This window comes from Aquarana catesbeiana, linkage group LG12 (assembly GCF_042186555.1).
Source record: "Aquarana catesbeiana isolate 2022-GZ linkage group LG12, ASM4218655v1, whole genome shotgun sequence".
NCBI classification, from domain to species: Eukaryota; Metazoa; Chordata; class Amphibia; order Anura; family Ranidae; genus Aquarana; species Aquarana catesbeiana.
The window spans coordinates 222,661,820-222,676,191 of NC_133335.1; the positions used below are offsets into that span (position 1 = coordinate 222,661,820).

At 44.8% G+C, this 14,372-nt stretch overlaps 1 protein-coding gene across 1 annotated transcript; it reads left to right on the forward strand.

Annotated features, from left to right (window-relative positions):
* Nucleotides 1-1,089: 1,089 nt before the first annotated feature.
* On the forward strand, nucleotides 1,090-13,563 carry VPS25 (vacuolar protein sorting 25 homolog). Its single transcript, XM_073606752.1, has 6 exons — nucleotides 1,090-1,302; nucleotides 3,975-4,120; nucleotides 8,208-8,261; nucleotides 10,836-10,924; nucleotides 11,502-11,577; nucleotides 13,158-13,563. Exons 1-6 carry the CDS (start codon nucleotides 1,256-1,258, stop codon nucleotides 13,271-13,273), a joined length of 528 nt encoding a protein of 175 aa, XP_073462853.1. The 5' UTR covers nucleotides 1,090-1,255; the 3' UTR covers nucleotides 13,274-13,563.
* Nucleotides 13,564-14,372: the final 809 nt, after the last annotated feature.

Below are 14,372 nucleotides of genomic sequence, written 5' to 3' on the forward strand. Positions count from 1 at the left end.
GGCTGCAGAGAAAGGGACTGGGGAATCTGTGTCCTCAGTCCCTTTCTCTGTCTCAAAGGGGGGATGTCAGGGGTCTGTTTAGACCCCCGATATCTCACCAAAGCCCCCCCAACAGGGCTGATAAATAAAAAAGAATTGTAATAAATATTTAAAGGTTTAATTGAAAAAAAAAACAAAACACTGACACCGTCCACTCCCCCCCCCCCAAAAAAAAACACCAAAACATTGTAAAGAAAATAATAACAAAAACATATATAAATTGTAAAAAATAATTAAAAAATTAATTGTAAAAAAATAAAATTGTAATTTTTTTTTTTTTTTTTAATTTCTGACACAGTCCACGCCTCATCAGTGGCCACCAGAGCTGCATATAAGTGCCACAGTCACATGACATTAAAAAAAAAGTATTGGTACTTGTACTCTGTCTTAAAAAAGTGGTATCGGGACAACCCTACGGATAACTAAACGATTGACCTTCAAAAGCGTCACCTACGGAAATTATAGGATACCGAAATCTGTCATTGTTTCACGCACAATTCTAAGCTTTGACATGTTTGGTATCTATTTACTCGGTGCGAACTCATCTTTTATATTTTACCAAAAAAAATGAATTAAAAAATATAGTAATACGTTGCGTTTTTGTGCCCTAAAAGTAAGTTTTGTGTCTTATTTATTAAATTATGGGGTTTCATAAACTGTTGCGCAAATATTGTGTGACATAAAAAATTGGGACTATCACTATTTTATTCTGGAGTCTAGGGTGTCCATTTTCATAAAATCTATTTATGTTGGAGGTGGTGGTGGGGGGGGGGGTTTACATAATCTTCAGACCTAAAATTAGATGTTAAATGTGTGCGCAAAAAAAAAAAATGCAAAAGGTGCAGAAGGTTAAACAGAAATAATAAAAGACTTTTGGTGGGATATTTAACACTTGCTAAAGGAGAAAAAAATAAGATCTACACAAACTTTACTTCTTTTATTTGCACATTTGCAGCAATCAGGGAAGTTCTGCAGGAAGAACGACACTCCTCCCCCTTCTAAACGTCAGCAGAGGGGGCCGGGCTAAAGCGGCTTCTGTGTCATGTGACTAGCTTGACGTACGGGAGCCGGGATGACAGTAATGCGCACGCGCAGTACCAACCGGTAGCGGCGACGCGCACAGGAGCGGGCACACAGGCTGGGGAAGCTTGTACGCCGGAACCTTAGAAAAGGGGTCTCATCCCGGGCGGAAGGATTTAGAGGACGGATCGCGGAGATGGGCTTCGAGTGGCCGTGGCAGTACAACTTCCCCCCTTTCTACACGTGAGGCGCTGTCATAACATTGGTGATAGGAGCGTCCCCCGGCCTGTGTGATTGGAGGGTGTCTGATGAGCCAGTTTTCGGGGTGTTCTTCCTGTGTGATCCTCTGTCCGGGTCTGATACAGGGAAGGTGGATTGGCAGCCCTTCCTTCTTATTGTAGTTTGGGGTGGAGAAGGGAATGGTCATCACTTGTCAGGTTTGTGTCTCTATGAGATTTCCCTTCACTTCCTGTGCCAGAGAGACTACAGGAAGTGCGTAGCATGATGAGTGGTGGGGTAGGTGGAGGCGTGGCTTGGTAGGTGGAGGCGAGGCTTGTTAGGTGGAGGTGTGGCTTAGTAGATAGAGGTGGTGGAGGTGTGGCTTTTTGTGAGGTGGGGTAGGTATAAGCGTTGATTGATAGATAGCGGTGGGGTAGGTGGAGGCGTGGCTTGGTAGGTGGAGGCGTGACTTGGTAGATAGAGGCGGGGTAGGTGGAGGTGTGGCTTTTTGTGAGGCGGGGTAGGTAGAAGCGTTGCTTGGTAGATGGAGTTGAGGCTTGTTAGGTGGAGGTGTGGCTTAGTAGATAGAGGTAGGTGGGTGGAGGTGTGGCTTTTTGTGAGGTGGGGTAGGTATAAGCGTTGCTTGGTAGATAGAGGTGGGGCAGGTGGAGGCGTGGCTTGGTAGGTGGAAGCGTTGCTTGGTAGATAGAGGTGGGGTAGGTGGAGGCGTGGCTTGGTAGATGGAGTTGAGGCTTGTTAGGTGGAGGTGTAGCTTAGTAGATAGAGGTGGGGTAAGTATAAGTGTTGCTTGGTAGATAGAGGTGAGGCTTGGTAGATAGAGGTGAGACAGGGTAGGTGGAAGCGTTGCTTGGTAGGTGGAGGCGTGGCTTGGTAGATAGAGGTGGGGTAGGTGGAGGCGTGGCTTGGTAGATAGAGGCGGGGTAGGTGGAGGCGTGGCTTGGTAGATAGAGGCGGGGTAGGTGGAGGCGTGGCTTGGTAGATAGAGGCGGGGTAGGTGGAGGCGTGGCTTGGTAGATAGAGGCGGGGTAGGTGGAGGCGTGGCTTGGTAGATAGAGGCGGGGTAGGTGGAGGCGTGGCTTGGTAGATAGAGGCGGGGTAGGTGGAGGCGTGGCTTGGTAGATAGAGGTGGGGGCGTGGCTTGGTAGATAGAGGCGGCGTAGGTGGGGGCGTGGCTTGGTAGATAGAGGTGGGGGCGTGGCTTGGTAGATAGAGGCGGGGTAGGTGGAGACGTGGTTTGGTAGGGAGAAGCGTCGCTTGGCAGGTGGAGGCGTGGCGGGGTAGGTGGAAGCGTTGCTTGGTAGATAGAGGTGAGGCTTGGTAGGTGGAGATGTGGTGGAGGTTGGAAGCATTGTGTGGTAGGCAGGTGTTGGCCCTGTAGGTGGATGTGTGACAGGTGTAAGAATTTTGTATGGAATCAATCTTTTTTTCCACAAAATGCCTTCTTGCCGTCATGATGGAGGTGTTGGCATGTCTTGGTTTACATTGGCGCTCAGTGGTCTCGTACTTGGACATCCTAGTGTTTCAAGTTTCCAACTACGATGGCCTTCAGGCAGCTCTTGGTCACTTCCTGGCCAGGATCATAAACGAGGAACCGATCTTGTTTATCACCAAAGTCGAGTATTTTATTTCTAGTTAAGATTCTCGAGTCGTATCAGATCTCAATATCCCTCCAAAGGGTAGAGGAAATTGCCATGACAAGAATCGTACAGGTTATCACCCACGTGTCTGCAGTGATATTGGCAGTCCAGGGTGCTTAGCGGATTTTAGGACCCTTCAGAACTTTCTGCTGTCAGAGAGTAGGAATCTTTGGACTTGGTTTCCCAGTGTAGGTAGAGGCAGCCATGAATGGTGGAAAACTCAGGACAAGCCTTTGCGGGGTTGTCCTATGGCTTCTCCAACCAGTTAGAATCACTAGGTGTGGTCACCACTGCATATCTCGAACACTATATCTGTAGGGGCACGCTTCAATGTCCCAATGTTATTCGATGCCAGCAAGCTTGGAGACATGGTGGAAGCAGTCATTTATCCCAGCTATTAAGAGTTGGCGTATCCAGATCCTTTTGGTCAATTCAAGAGAAGTATCCTCAACCGCAAAGTTAGCATCAGATACCTGTGATTGATAGACTTTGCATGGGCCGAGAAGCATCTCCTGTCCCTTTCTCTGGTGCAATAGCAGACTTCTTGAACAGAAATCGGTTGAGGCCAAACTTGGACTATAAATCAGGAAATCAATCTTTCAGATAGCAGACCGGTGAGACAGCTCTGAGAGATCTTTACCTCTGAGGGACAACGTTCCAGAATTGTTCTACAGATCTGGTGAATTGGTATCTAGGGATCCTAGCACGCTCACACAGATATTTTCCTCTTCCTCCAATCTCTGGTTGTGTAAGAGACCATTTGGAAAAGGATGAATGTTGTCTTTATTACACACTCCTAGCCCAAGAGACCTCCTTTGCTCTGCAGGTTTTCATTCATAATGACAAAAGGTTGGAATCTGCAACAAAGTTTGTTGAAATCCCTGCAATGTACAGAAATCACCCAGAGGGGGAATGGTTTTTTTTTTTGTTTTTTGTTTTTTTTTTTTTTGCAGAAGTGAAATTATTCTTTAAGACACAGTGAATTCTTTATACAAGAATGAAAAGTGAAATAACTTTTTTTTTTTTTTTTAAACATAGGTTGCAGCCTAATGTTGACACCAGACAGAAGCAGCTTTCAGCATGGAGTTCCTTGGTTCTGTCTTACTGCCGGCACAATAAGCTTTACACAATGGACGTGATGGAAATACAAGAAAGTCCTTTGTTTAACAACAAGAAAATCCAGCGTATCCTTTCTGCCTGCTGGAAATCATTACAGCAAGCGCATTTTTAGTTTGTGAGTTTTGTCAATAAAAACTTCAACTGTCACTGCATGGCGATTATTTTACAGCAGTCTCTGGAGTGTTATGAACTCTGGGCAGATATACATGATACAAATTAATGCACTTGTGTAATGATTAATACTTCATTAAAGCGGAAGTAAACCCATCCATAAAAAGGTTTAATTTCCGGCACGTGCCGGAAATGTAACACTCCCATTGGTTGTGCTCTCAACCAAACTGTCAAACCATCCAATGGCTGGTGTCATAACTGATCACGTGCAGAATCATGGCAGTTGTAGATTAAACAGGCCAAGATGGCAGCTTCCCTGGTTGAAAACGATAGGGGGGTTTACTTACACTTTAAATGTATGTTTAAAGTGGCTCTAAATATAAATCAACAGAGTCGTGCTACATATAAATTGTTTTAAGAAAAATGCAATACAATGAATAAAGTCCACATGGAATGACGACAAAAATATTAAAGCACTCTTCTTCAACAGGTTCCAGACCGCCTTCCACACATTTACTGCGGCAAGGCGGCGCTGCGTGAAGCGACGTACCTGTATGTTGTTTCGTGCAGTCGCCACTAGGGGGCACGCACCGCCAGAGGCGCGATTGCCCGCTGATTGGATAGAGGGGGAGCCAATCAGCGGGCCTGGCAGACCTGATGTCCGCCAGGCCACCCGCAATCTTTCCCAGGAGAGGCAGAATGGCGATCTGCCTATGTAAACAGCCGTTTTGACAGGGGAGAAGATAGAGATCTCTGTTTACCCAGTAGAGCAAACCCCCCCCCCCCACAGTTAGCAAGCACCCCCTAGGGAAACGCTTAACCCTTTGATCGCCCCTGGTGTTAACTCCTTCCCAGCCAGTGTCATTAGTACGGTGACAGTACATAATTTTAGCACTGTATTAGTGTCACTGGTCCCCAGAAAAGTGTCAGGGGGCCAATTTGTCCCACTAAAAATCGCTGATTTCCACCATTACTAATAAAAAAGATTAAACATTTTTGGTTGTTTTATAGCAGAAAGTAAAAAATATAGTTTCTTTAAACTTGTCTGTTCTTTTTTTGTTTGTAGCGCAAAAAATAAAAACCGCAGATGTGATCAAATACCACCAAAAGAAAGCTCTATTTGTGGGAAAAAAAGGACATCAATTTTATTTGGGTACAGCGTCGCACGACTGCGCAATTGTCAGTTAAAGTAACGCAGTGCCGTTTCGCAAAAAAGGGCCTGGTCAGGAAGGGGGTAAAACCTTCCGGGGCTGAAGTGGTTAAACGTTCATTCAGAGCTCCAGCACCCCAAGTGAATAAAAACTCCTTAAATGAGCTTCTAAGGAGTTTTTTTTTCACTTGGGGTACTGGAGCTCTGAATGAACTTTTTAAAGAAGATTGCTTTAATATTTTGTTCACCATTTCTTGTGGACTATTCATTATATTGCATTTTTTTAAAACAATTTATATGTAGCACGACTCTGATTTATATTTGTTTTGGGCCCTTTCACACAGGCTGTCCGATCAGGTCCGTCTGTCCGTTTTTCAGGCGGACCTGATCATGCACCTCTATGGAGCGATGGATGTCAGCTGTGACATGTCCGCTAACATCTGGCGCTATCCGATCCGGCAAATTCCGACAGATGGAAACCCTATTTTCTATCCGGTGCTCGGACAGGCCTGTCTCCGCACAGTGAGCAGAGATGGACCTGTCATCCGCCTGCTCAGCGGAGATCAACGGATCGATCCCCTGCTCAGCAAGCGGACTAACTCCATGGGTAAACTGAAGACGTATATTATGTTAGGATGGATTGCATGGGTAATCTGAAGATGTACAGTAGGTTTAGGATGGCTTCCATGGCTAATCTGAAGATGTATAGTAGGTTTAGGATGGCCTCCATGGGTAGACTTAAAATTTACAGGAGGTTTAGGATGGCCTCCATGGGTAGACTGAAGATGTACAGGAGGTTTAGGATGGCTTCTATGGGTAATCTGAAGATGTATAGTAGGTTTAGGATGCCCCCCATGGGTAATCTGAAGATGTACAGTAGGTTTAAGATGGCCTCCATGGGTAATCTGAAGATGTATAATAGGTTTAGGATTGCCGCCATGGGTAATCTGAAGATGTACAGTAGGTTTAGGATTGCCACCATGGGTAATCTGAAGATGATGGCAATCCTAAACCTACTGTACTTCAGATTACCCATGGAGGCCATCCTAAACCTACTATACATCTTCAGATTACCCATGGTGGCAATCCTAAACCTACTATACACCATGGGTAATCTGAAGATGTACAGTAGGTTTAGGATGGCCTCCATGGGTAATCTGAAGATGTATAGTAGGTTTAAGATGGCCTCCATAGGTAGACTGAAGATGTACAGTAGGTTTAGGATGGCCTCCATGGGTAATCTGAAGATGTATAGTAGGTTTAGGATGGCCTCCATGGGTAATCTGAAGATGTATAGTAGGTTTAGGATGGCCTCCATGGGTAATCTGAAGATGTATAGTAGGTTTAGGATGGGTTCCATGGGTAGACTGAAGATGTATAATTGGTTTAGGATGGGTTCCATGGGTAGACTGAAAGAGTCTCTTCAGCTATATGCCTTTTATTTTAATAGCCAGTTCGGAGCCTTTTTTAAAATCTTGGCAGGTGCTTATTGGATGAAATTTTATAGGACGAGTAAAAGTGGAATTAGGGCGCTTTCACGCTGCCACTGCTGCGCTTCGGCCACATCGCAGATGCAGAGCAGTATACCCGCAGTTTTCCATAGACTTCTATTATATCCCACGGTTTTGGTACGCTTTCAGAAAACACACCCAAACCGCAGGCCATAATAGAAGTCTGTGAGAGAATACGGCTAACCCATGGGTACGCTACGCTGTGACCAGAGAGCAGTGGATCAGTGTGAAGCCACTCTTAAACTGCTGAGTGGGTTTTTGCCTTATTGTGCAAGGATGCACAGCATGTTTATCTTGCCTTGTTCCCTTCTTCGTTGCTGTGCTGCTATTTTTGGCTTCCCAGTCATTCACTTCAGCCATTCGGTAGATACTGATGATATAACTCCTGCACATGCACACAGGTGTTACACTGCCCCCAGCATACCGGCATCTAGAAGATCCAGGGAATGAGCCCAGTTTGTACACTGCTTGAAGAATGCTCCGTACAGTGTGCACACAAAATAAAACCTTTTGCTAGGAAAAAGGAATGCAGTAAAACCTTGGATTGAGAGTAACTTTGAGTGTTTTGCAAGACAAGCTAAATTTTTTTTTTTTTTTTTTTTTATAAATTCTGACTTGATAAACAAGCGATGTCTTTATATGTGAGTAGCACATGTCACAACTGAGTATAAAAGAGAAGAGAGGTGCCTCTAAGTGCAGCAATATAGTTACATTTAATGAAGGTACAACATTTAGCAATTCACATGGTTGATGATTAAAACAGGCACATCCAAGTATGCAGGCATCCGGGGTAAAGCTGTCCACATAGACCGTCCTCCGCACCGCCATCGACGTCATGCCTTACACTCTGCTCTCCACGAGCGATTCAAGCCTCACTTTCACAACGCTCTACTGCAGGGTAGTCTTCCCGGTCACAATTGCAGACTGACAGCGGTGAGAGCCGGCGGTGCGGAGGACAGTCTATGTTGACAGCTTTACCCCGGATGCCTGCATACTTAGATGTGCCTCTTTTAATCATCAACCATGTGAATTGCTAAATGTTGTACCTTCATTAAATGTAACCATATTGCTACACTTAGAGGCGCCTCTCTTCTCTTTTATACTCTGTAGCTCCTGCTAGATTTGTATTCCCCTTGTGGAGGCTCCCATTTGTGGATGGACATTTTATGGTTACACAACCAAATCACATTGCTATAATCTCTTTATATGGACTATAAACTGAAGGACTTATGAATGAATGGTTGTGGAACGAATCATCTGAGTTTCCATGTGTGACAGTTTTAGCAGATTTTATGGCGAAAAAAAAGTTAATTATCTTTTATCTATCTTACTTTTTGAATGTGGCCCATTTGTTATGGCTATCCTTGACCTCTCGTACAGGAAAGTTACCCCTGGAGTCTGTTCAGGTGATTTTAGAAGAACTTAGGAAAAAAGGTGAGTGCATATACGACCCGAATGTGGCAGCACAATGATAGTGAGTCTCCAAGACTGGGGTCGGCTACCTGTCGACCAACCGCAGGTAGGTGACAGGTAGACCGGGAATGGGTCTACGCTGCCGACCCCGCTAGTGCCAGTCCTTCTCTTTCCACCTCCGCCGCGCCTTCGGTTCTTCTCTCTCCCTCCTCTCCAGTCTCCGGCGCTGTGAACAGCTGAGAGCGAGAGGCAGCACAGCCCAAGATGGAGGGCGGGGGAGGAGCTGGCCTGCATAAACTGTGTTTACAATGCTTCAGTTTATAAATAGAGAGGAGCCTCTGTCTCCTGTCCATTCATGTCCAGTGCAGTGGAGGCTGCAGAGAAAGGGACTGGGGAATCTCTGTCCACAGTCCCTTTCCCTGTTTCAAAGGGGAGATGACTGATATCCCACCAAAGCCCCCAACAGGGCTGATAAAAAAGAATTGCAATAAACAATAAAAAAAAAAAAATGAATCGTATAAAATAAACATCCCAGACACACCACCTACCAGATGTGGATGCGTGTAGCCGATCATCCTAAGTGCAAACGAGCGAGAACACTAGCAGGCGAAGAGAATATATGGGCCTGTCCTCCTTCACTTAGCAAACAACGAACAACTACGCAGCTCTCGCTGACCATATACACAGAGCACTCACTACCCAGCCCTCACTGACATGTATGCAGAACACTCGCTACCCAGCCCTCACTGGCACAGGCTCCTATCAGTGTATACACAGGGCTCACACACTACCCAGCCCTCACTGGCACAGGCTCCTATCAATGTATACACAGGGCTCACACACTACCCAGCCCTCACTGGCACAGGCTCCTATCAGTGTATACACAGGGCTCACACACTACCCAGCCCTCACTGGCACAGGCTCCTATCAATGTATACACAGGGCTCACACACTACCCAGCCCTCACTGGCACAGGCTCCTATCAATGTATACACAGGGCTCACACACTACCCAGCCCTCACTGACACCTCTCATCATGGAGGCCCCTAGAGCAGGGGTCTCAAACTGGCGGCCCTCCAGCTGTAAACTACAAATCCCATCATGCCTCTGCCTTTGGGAGTCATGCTTGTAACTGTCAGCGTTGCAATGCCTCATGGGACTTGTAGTTTTGCAATAGCTGGAGGGCCGCCAGTTTGAGACCCCTGCCCTAGAGACTGCAGAGCCGGTAAGGTCCTTCAGATGACCTTGAGCTGCAGGCAGCCCCCCATTTCTTGTGTGTGTTTTTGTTTTTCCCTTCCATTGAGCCTATTAGCTGTTGTTTTCTGTGTTGCTCACCTCTTAAAGCTCAGTGTCCTGTTGTTTCCCCCCCCCAGCTCTTATGCAGCTGAGAACAGGGAATGTGATGACTTTTTAAAAAAAAAACGGTATTATAATGTTTTATATCCATACAAAAATGTTTTGCCTTTCATTTCTATTTTAAACTGAATGGGTTGTTTTACAAGGTGATCATTTACAATCACTTTACAACTAAAGGGGTTGTAAAGTCTCAAGGTTTTTCACCTTAATGCATTAAGATGAAAAACCTTCTGTGCTGAAGCTGCCCCCAGAGCCCCCCTTTTACTTACCTGAGCCTGTTCATTCCAGTGTCAAGGACGAGCCCAGCAGCTCCAGCCGCTGTCCCGGGTCCTCATTGTATAGATTGATAGCAGCAGAAGCCATTGGCTCCCGCTGCTGTCAATCAAATCCAGTGACACAGGAGATGGGGTTGGGGCTGAGTCCTGCTGTCTGTGTCAACGGACGCAGCAGCAGGACTCAGGAGCACGCCCACATGAGTGCCTCCATGGAATGCGGCTCTCTGTGTGGGCACTCCATAAGGAGGAGGAGCTAGGAGCGCCGCTGGGGGTCTCCAGAAATGGAGGCTCGGGGCAACTCAGTGCAAAACTCTTGCACAGAGGAGGTAAGTATGACATCTTTGATATTTGAAATAAAAAAATAAAAATAAAAACAACGAGCCTTTACAATCACGAAGTTTGATGGCCCCAAGGTTTAGGACTTCCTTTGTCCCTCAATGTATGAGAAGAGCGGATTTTTGCAATCCCTGTTCAATCAAATCCTTTTTTTTTTTTTTTTTTTTTTTTTTTTTTTTTTTTGTAATGCAGGACACGGGTCTCCCCCAACCCCCCCACCCCCTCTGTTTTTTTTTTATTTGTTTTGTTTTTTATGTTCTTGGTGCTGCTTTGTCACAAAACTGAGGCATGTTGGGAGCAGGAAGGGGGTTATACCTGCACTGGATTTGTTTTTTTTTTTTGTTTTTTTTTACCAGTGTGCAATCCTCCTGTAGGCGGCATTATTACCCGATTTAGGACTTCCAAGGTCCTTACCTGGACTCCAAGAAAGGGATTTTCTAGCGAGTACGAACTTCCTAGTATGCCAGTTATTACCTGTTGTAACCTTATAAACTGAGGCCCCAGACCATTTTAAATTCGCTTCTTTCTGCCAGGGCACATAAAAATGTGATATGGTGTGTAATATATTATATTTTGTATGTATGGACAGTTTTGCTGTGTCTGAAAATCACATCTTTTTCATTTTCAGGTAACCTGGAGTGGTTGGATAAAAACAAAACCAGATTCTTGATCATGTGGAGGAGACCAGATGAGTGGGGAAAGGTCATTTACAGCTGGGTTAGTGTTCTCTGTGTTCATCTCCTACACCAGGAGGTCTCAAACTGGTGGCCCTACAGCTGTTGCGGAACTACAAGTCCCATCATGCCTATGCCTGAGGGAGTCATGCTTGTAATTGTCAGCCTTGCAATGCCTCATGGGACTTGTAGTTTTGCAGCAGCTGGAGGGCCGTCCGTTTGAGACCCCTGTCCTACACCTTTCCTGTCTGTTTTCATTCCCTACACCTCACCACAAGCATGCAGGACTTTTCAAAACGCACCCCATCTACAGCGTAGTGATGTGCAGACTCCCAAAGGGTGTGAAGGGATTGCATTTTGTTTTTGTTTTGTGAAAGCAGCCCAAGTGTGATTTATAGTGCACGTTTTTTTTCTTTCAGTATATGCAGCATATCAATCATGTTTACAAATGTGTTGTGTTCTTCTGAAAGCTACACTGGGAAAGTGCAGTAAATCTGCCAGTGCAAGTTTCTTGACCAGTCCTTGACCAACCTGCTCTATAGAGATGTTACGTAACGGGAAGAATTAAAAATTGCATCAGTTGTCTTTCTCTCACTATATATTCTGTGCTTTCTCCCCAGGTATCGAAACATGGAATGACCAATTCCGTGTTTACTCTCTATGAGCTGATAAATGGAGATGACACAGAAGGCGAAGGTAAGGATGCTGCTTTTTGTGCTTTTTCTCTACTTGACATCCAGGCATTTTGGTTTTATTTAACACAAGAATGTCATACAAACCCATCAACTTTTTAATACCTCGAGTCATGTCCAGGCACACATATGTCCATTAAGATGGAGTATTATAGATCGGTATAACAGCCAGGCAGCTAACATTTTTAGTAGCCTGCAAAGAAAAAAACAAAGTGGCAGTAAAGCCTGAAGGTGTGTTTGTTTTTTTTTTTTTTTGTTTTTTTTTTTTTTTTTTAACCTATGCATTAAAGCGAAAGTAAAGTCTTCCTCTTTAATTGTATCTACAGGTAAGCCTATAGTAAGGCTTTACCTGTAGGTACTGTAGATATCTCCTAAAATTTTAGTAGATATTTACTATATACATTTCCGCCGATGTCATTGGCGCATGCGCACTGAAGGAACAGCCCGCTCTCTTCAGGACCCATGCCGTGACCCCCACGCGCGGGAGTGACGTAATTGCGGCTCCAGCCAAACACAGCGCCGGAGCTCGCGAACCCGGAAGCAACTACGGGAAAGATGTCGGCCGTGTGGACGGCTTTGTCCTAAGGCAAGTATTTCATAATGAGCTGGTATGCGATGCATACCAGCTCATTGTATCTTTTGTCTAGCAGGTTTTTTTTTTTTATCTTATTTTTTTTTTTTTTTTTGGAGGTTTACAACCTCCTTTAAAGTATAAAATCTGTGTGCAGCTTGCCCTGCCCCTCCCCCTTATTTACCTGTCGAAACAGCTCTGTGCATGAGGGCAGCATAGCTGCTCGCTTTCTCAGTCTCTTCCCTTTTTGGCCCATGCTGCTGTCAATCACAGCCAGTGAGGAGGGGCCGGGGCCGAGTTGCACTGTGTGTCAATGGGGACACAGAGCACGGCTCGGGAGCAAGCGTGCACGAGTGCCCCCATAACCAGAGGCTTGCTATGTGAGCACTCAGCAGGGGGGAAAAGCGCCAGCAGGGGATCCCAGAAGTGGTGGATCGGGGCTGCTTTATGCAAACCCATGGGGTGCAGCACAGAAGGTTTTTTTATCTTCAGACCCCTTTTACACTCAGGCGCTATAGGGTTAAAAATAGCGCCTGCAAAGTGCCCTGAAACAGCGGCTCCATTCACTCCAGTGTGAAAGCCCGAGGGCTTTCACACTGGAGCGGTGCGCTGGCAGGGCGTAAAAAAAAAGTCCTGCCGGCAGCTTCTTTGGAGCGCATTAGGAGCGGTGAACTCACCGCACCTTAAGCGCCGCTGCCCATTGACACCAATGGGACAGCGCTGCTATACCGCCAGCAAAACGCTGCTGCATCTGCGTTTTGCGGGCGGATTTAACCCCTTTACGGCCGCTACCGGGGGTTGAAACCGCCACGCTACCAGTCAAATAGTGCCGCTAAAACGACAGTTTACCGCTGACACCCGGGGCAGCTCAGTGTGAAAGGGGTCTCATGCATAAAAGTAAAAAACCTTAATCCTTTACAACCACTTTAAATCCTGGGGGGAAGGGGTGCAGTCCTGACTTATATTGATTTGATAATGCTTTGTTTCTAATACTTGTGTCTTTTGTTACCTAGAATTCCATGGTCTAGATGAATCCATGCTCATGAAATCCCTGGAAGCCCTTCAGTTGGATCACAAAGCAGAGATCTTCACATTAAATGATAGCAAGGGTGTGAAGTTCTTTGGATAAATCTTACATACCTGTTTCTAGGTGGCATTAGCTGTCCTAAAAATACAGGATTTAATTTTTACACACCTTTTTAAGAATTCAAATCGGCTATGGGATGTTTGATAAACATGATTGGTGGAAGCTGAAAACCATTTTGGAACAGTTTCAGTAGAATATAACTGTAGATATATTATGGGATGTCTGTCTCTGTGTGTATATATAAATAATATAAAATCTTGAGCTCAAGCGAGATTAGATTTTCCCCAACAATACTTTTTTTGGGTATGTACAGAATAAATCAGTTTTTTTTTTTTAAGTTTGCAATTCATTGGAGGAATTTGCATAAATGTGAACAGTCATTACAGATTCACCTAAAACCAGAGTGTGGATTGATTGTCGGATAATCTGAAAGAATTACTGTTGCTCATAGTTACAGCGGTATTAAACCCAAAACCGTAATATATTGCAGCTTACCAATCATTCAAAGTGGTGGCTGCATTTGTTTGTTTTTTTGTTTGTTTTGTTTTTTTGTTTCCTTTTCACCTGCCCTATTTCTTCTGGAAACGATTAGCAGCTTGAGACCTCAGGCACTTTGTGTGTGCCCAGCGATGATCAGGTAATTGCTGGCTATCCCAAAAGTAATAAACGTAAAAACGTATAATGCGCCGTCTCTTTAAATAGTAAAAAGCAGCCAGCACAGCAAAAGAACAATTGCAAACAACGAAAATGGATAAATAAAAGTGCAGCTCTAATATGCAATTTCAGAGTGAAGTAAAATTAAGTGGTGATTATGTGTTAATCAATATATCTGAAAAAACTTGGATAATAAAAAACAATATGTGATAGAACCCCTAAAGCTACATAACACTTAGTACATAAATCAACAATACAAATATATTGTGTACAAAAAAGTGAACGTGATATCCACAGAAAAGAAGAACAAACGTGAATGAGTCCAAGTCCATGTCATGGCGTCATTGTAAGAAAATATATAGAAAGGTTGCAAGTAGATAATCCACCACCAATTGGTTGGAGGATTTGGATTCAGACAGGTATACACCTAACGAGTCAACCGAGCTTGTGGCGAGACACACCGAGAAATGTAAGTATACATATAGAC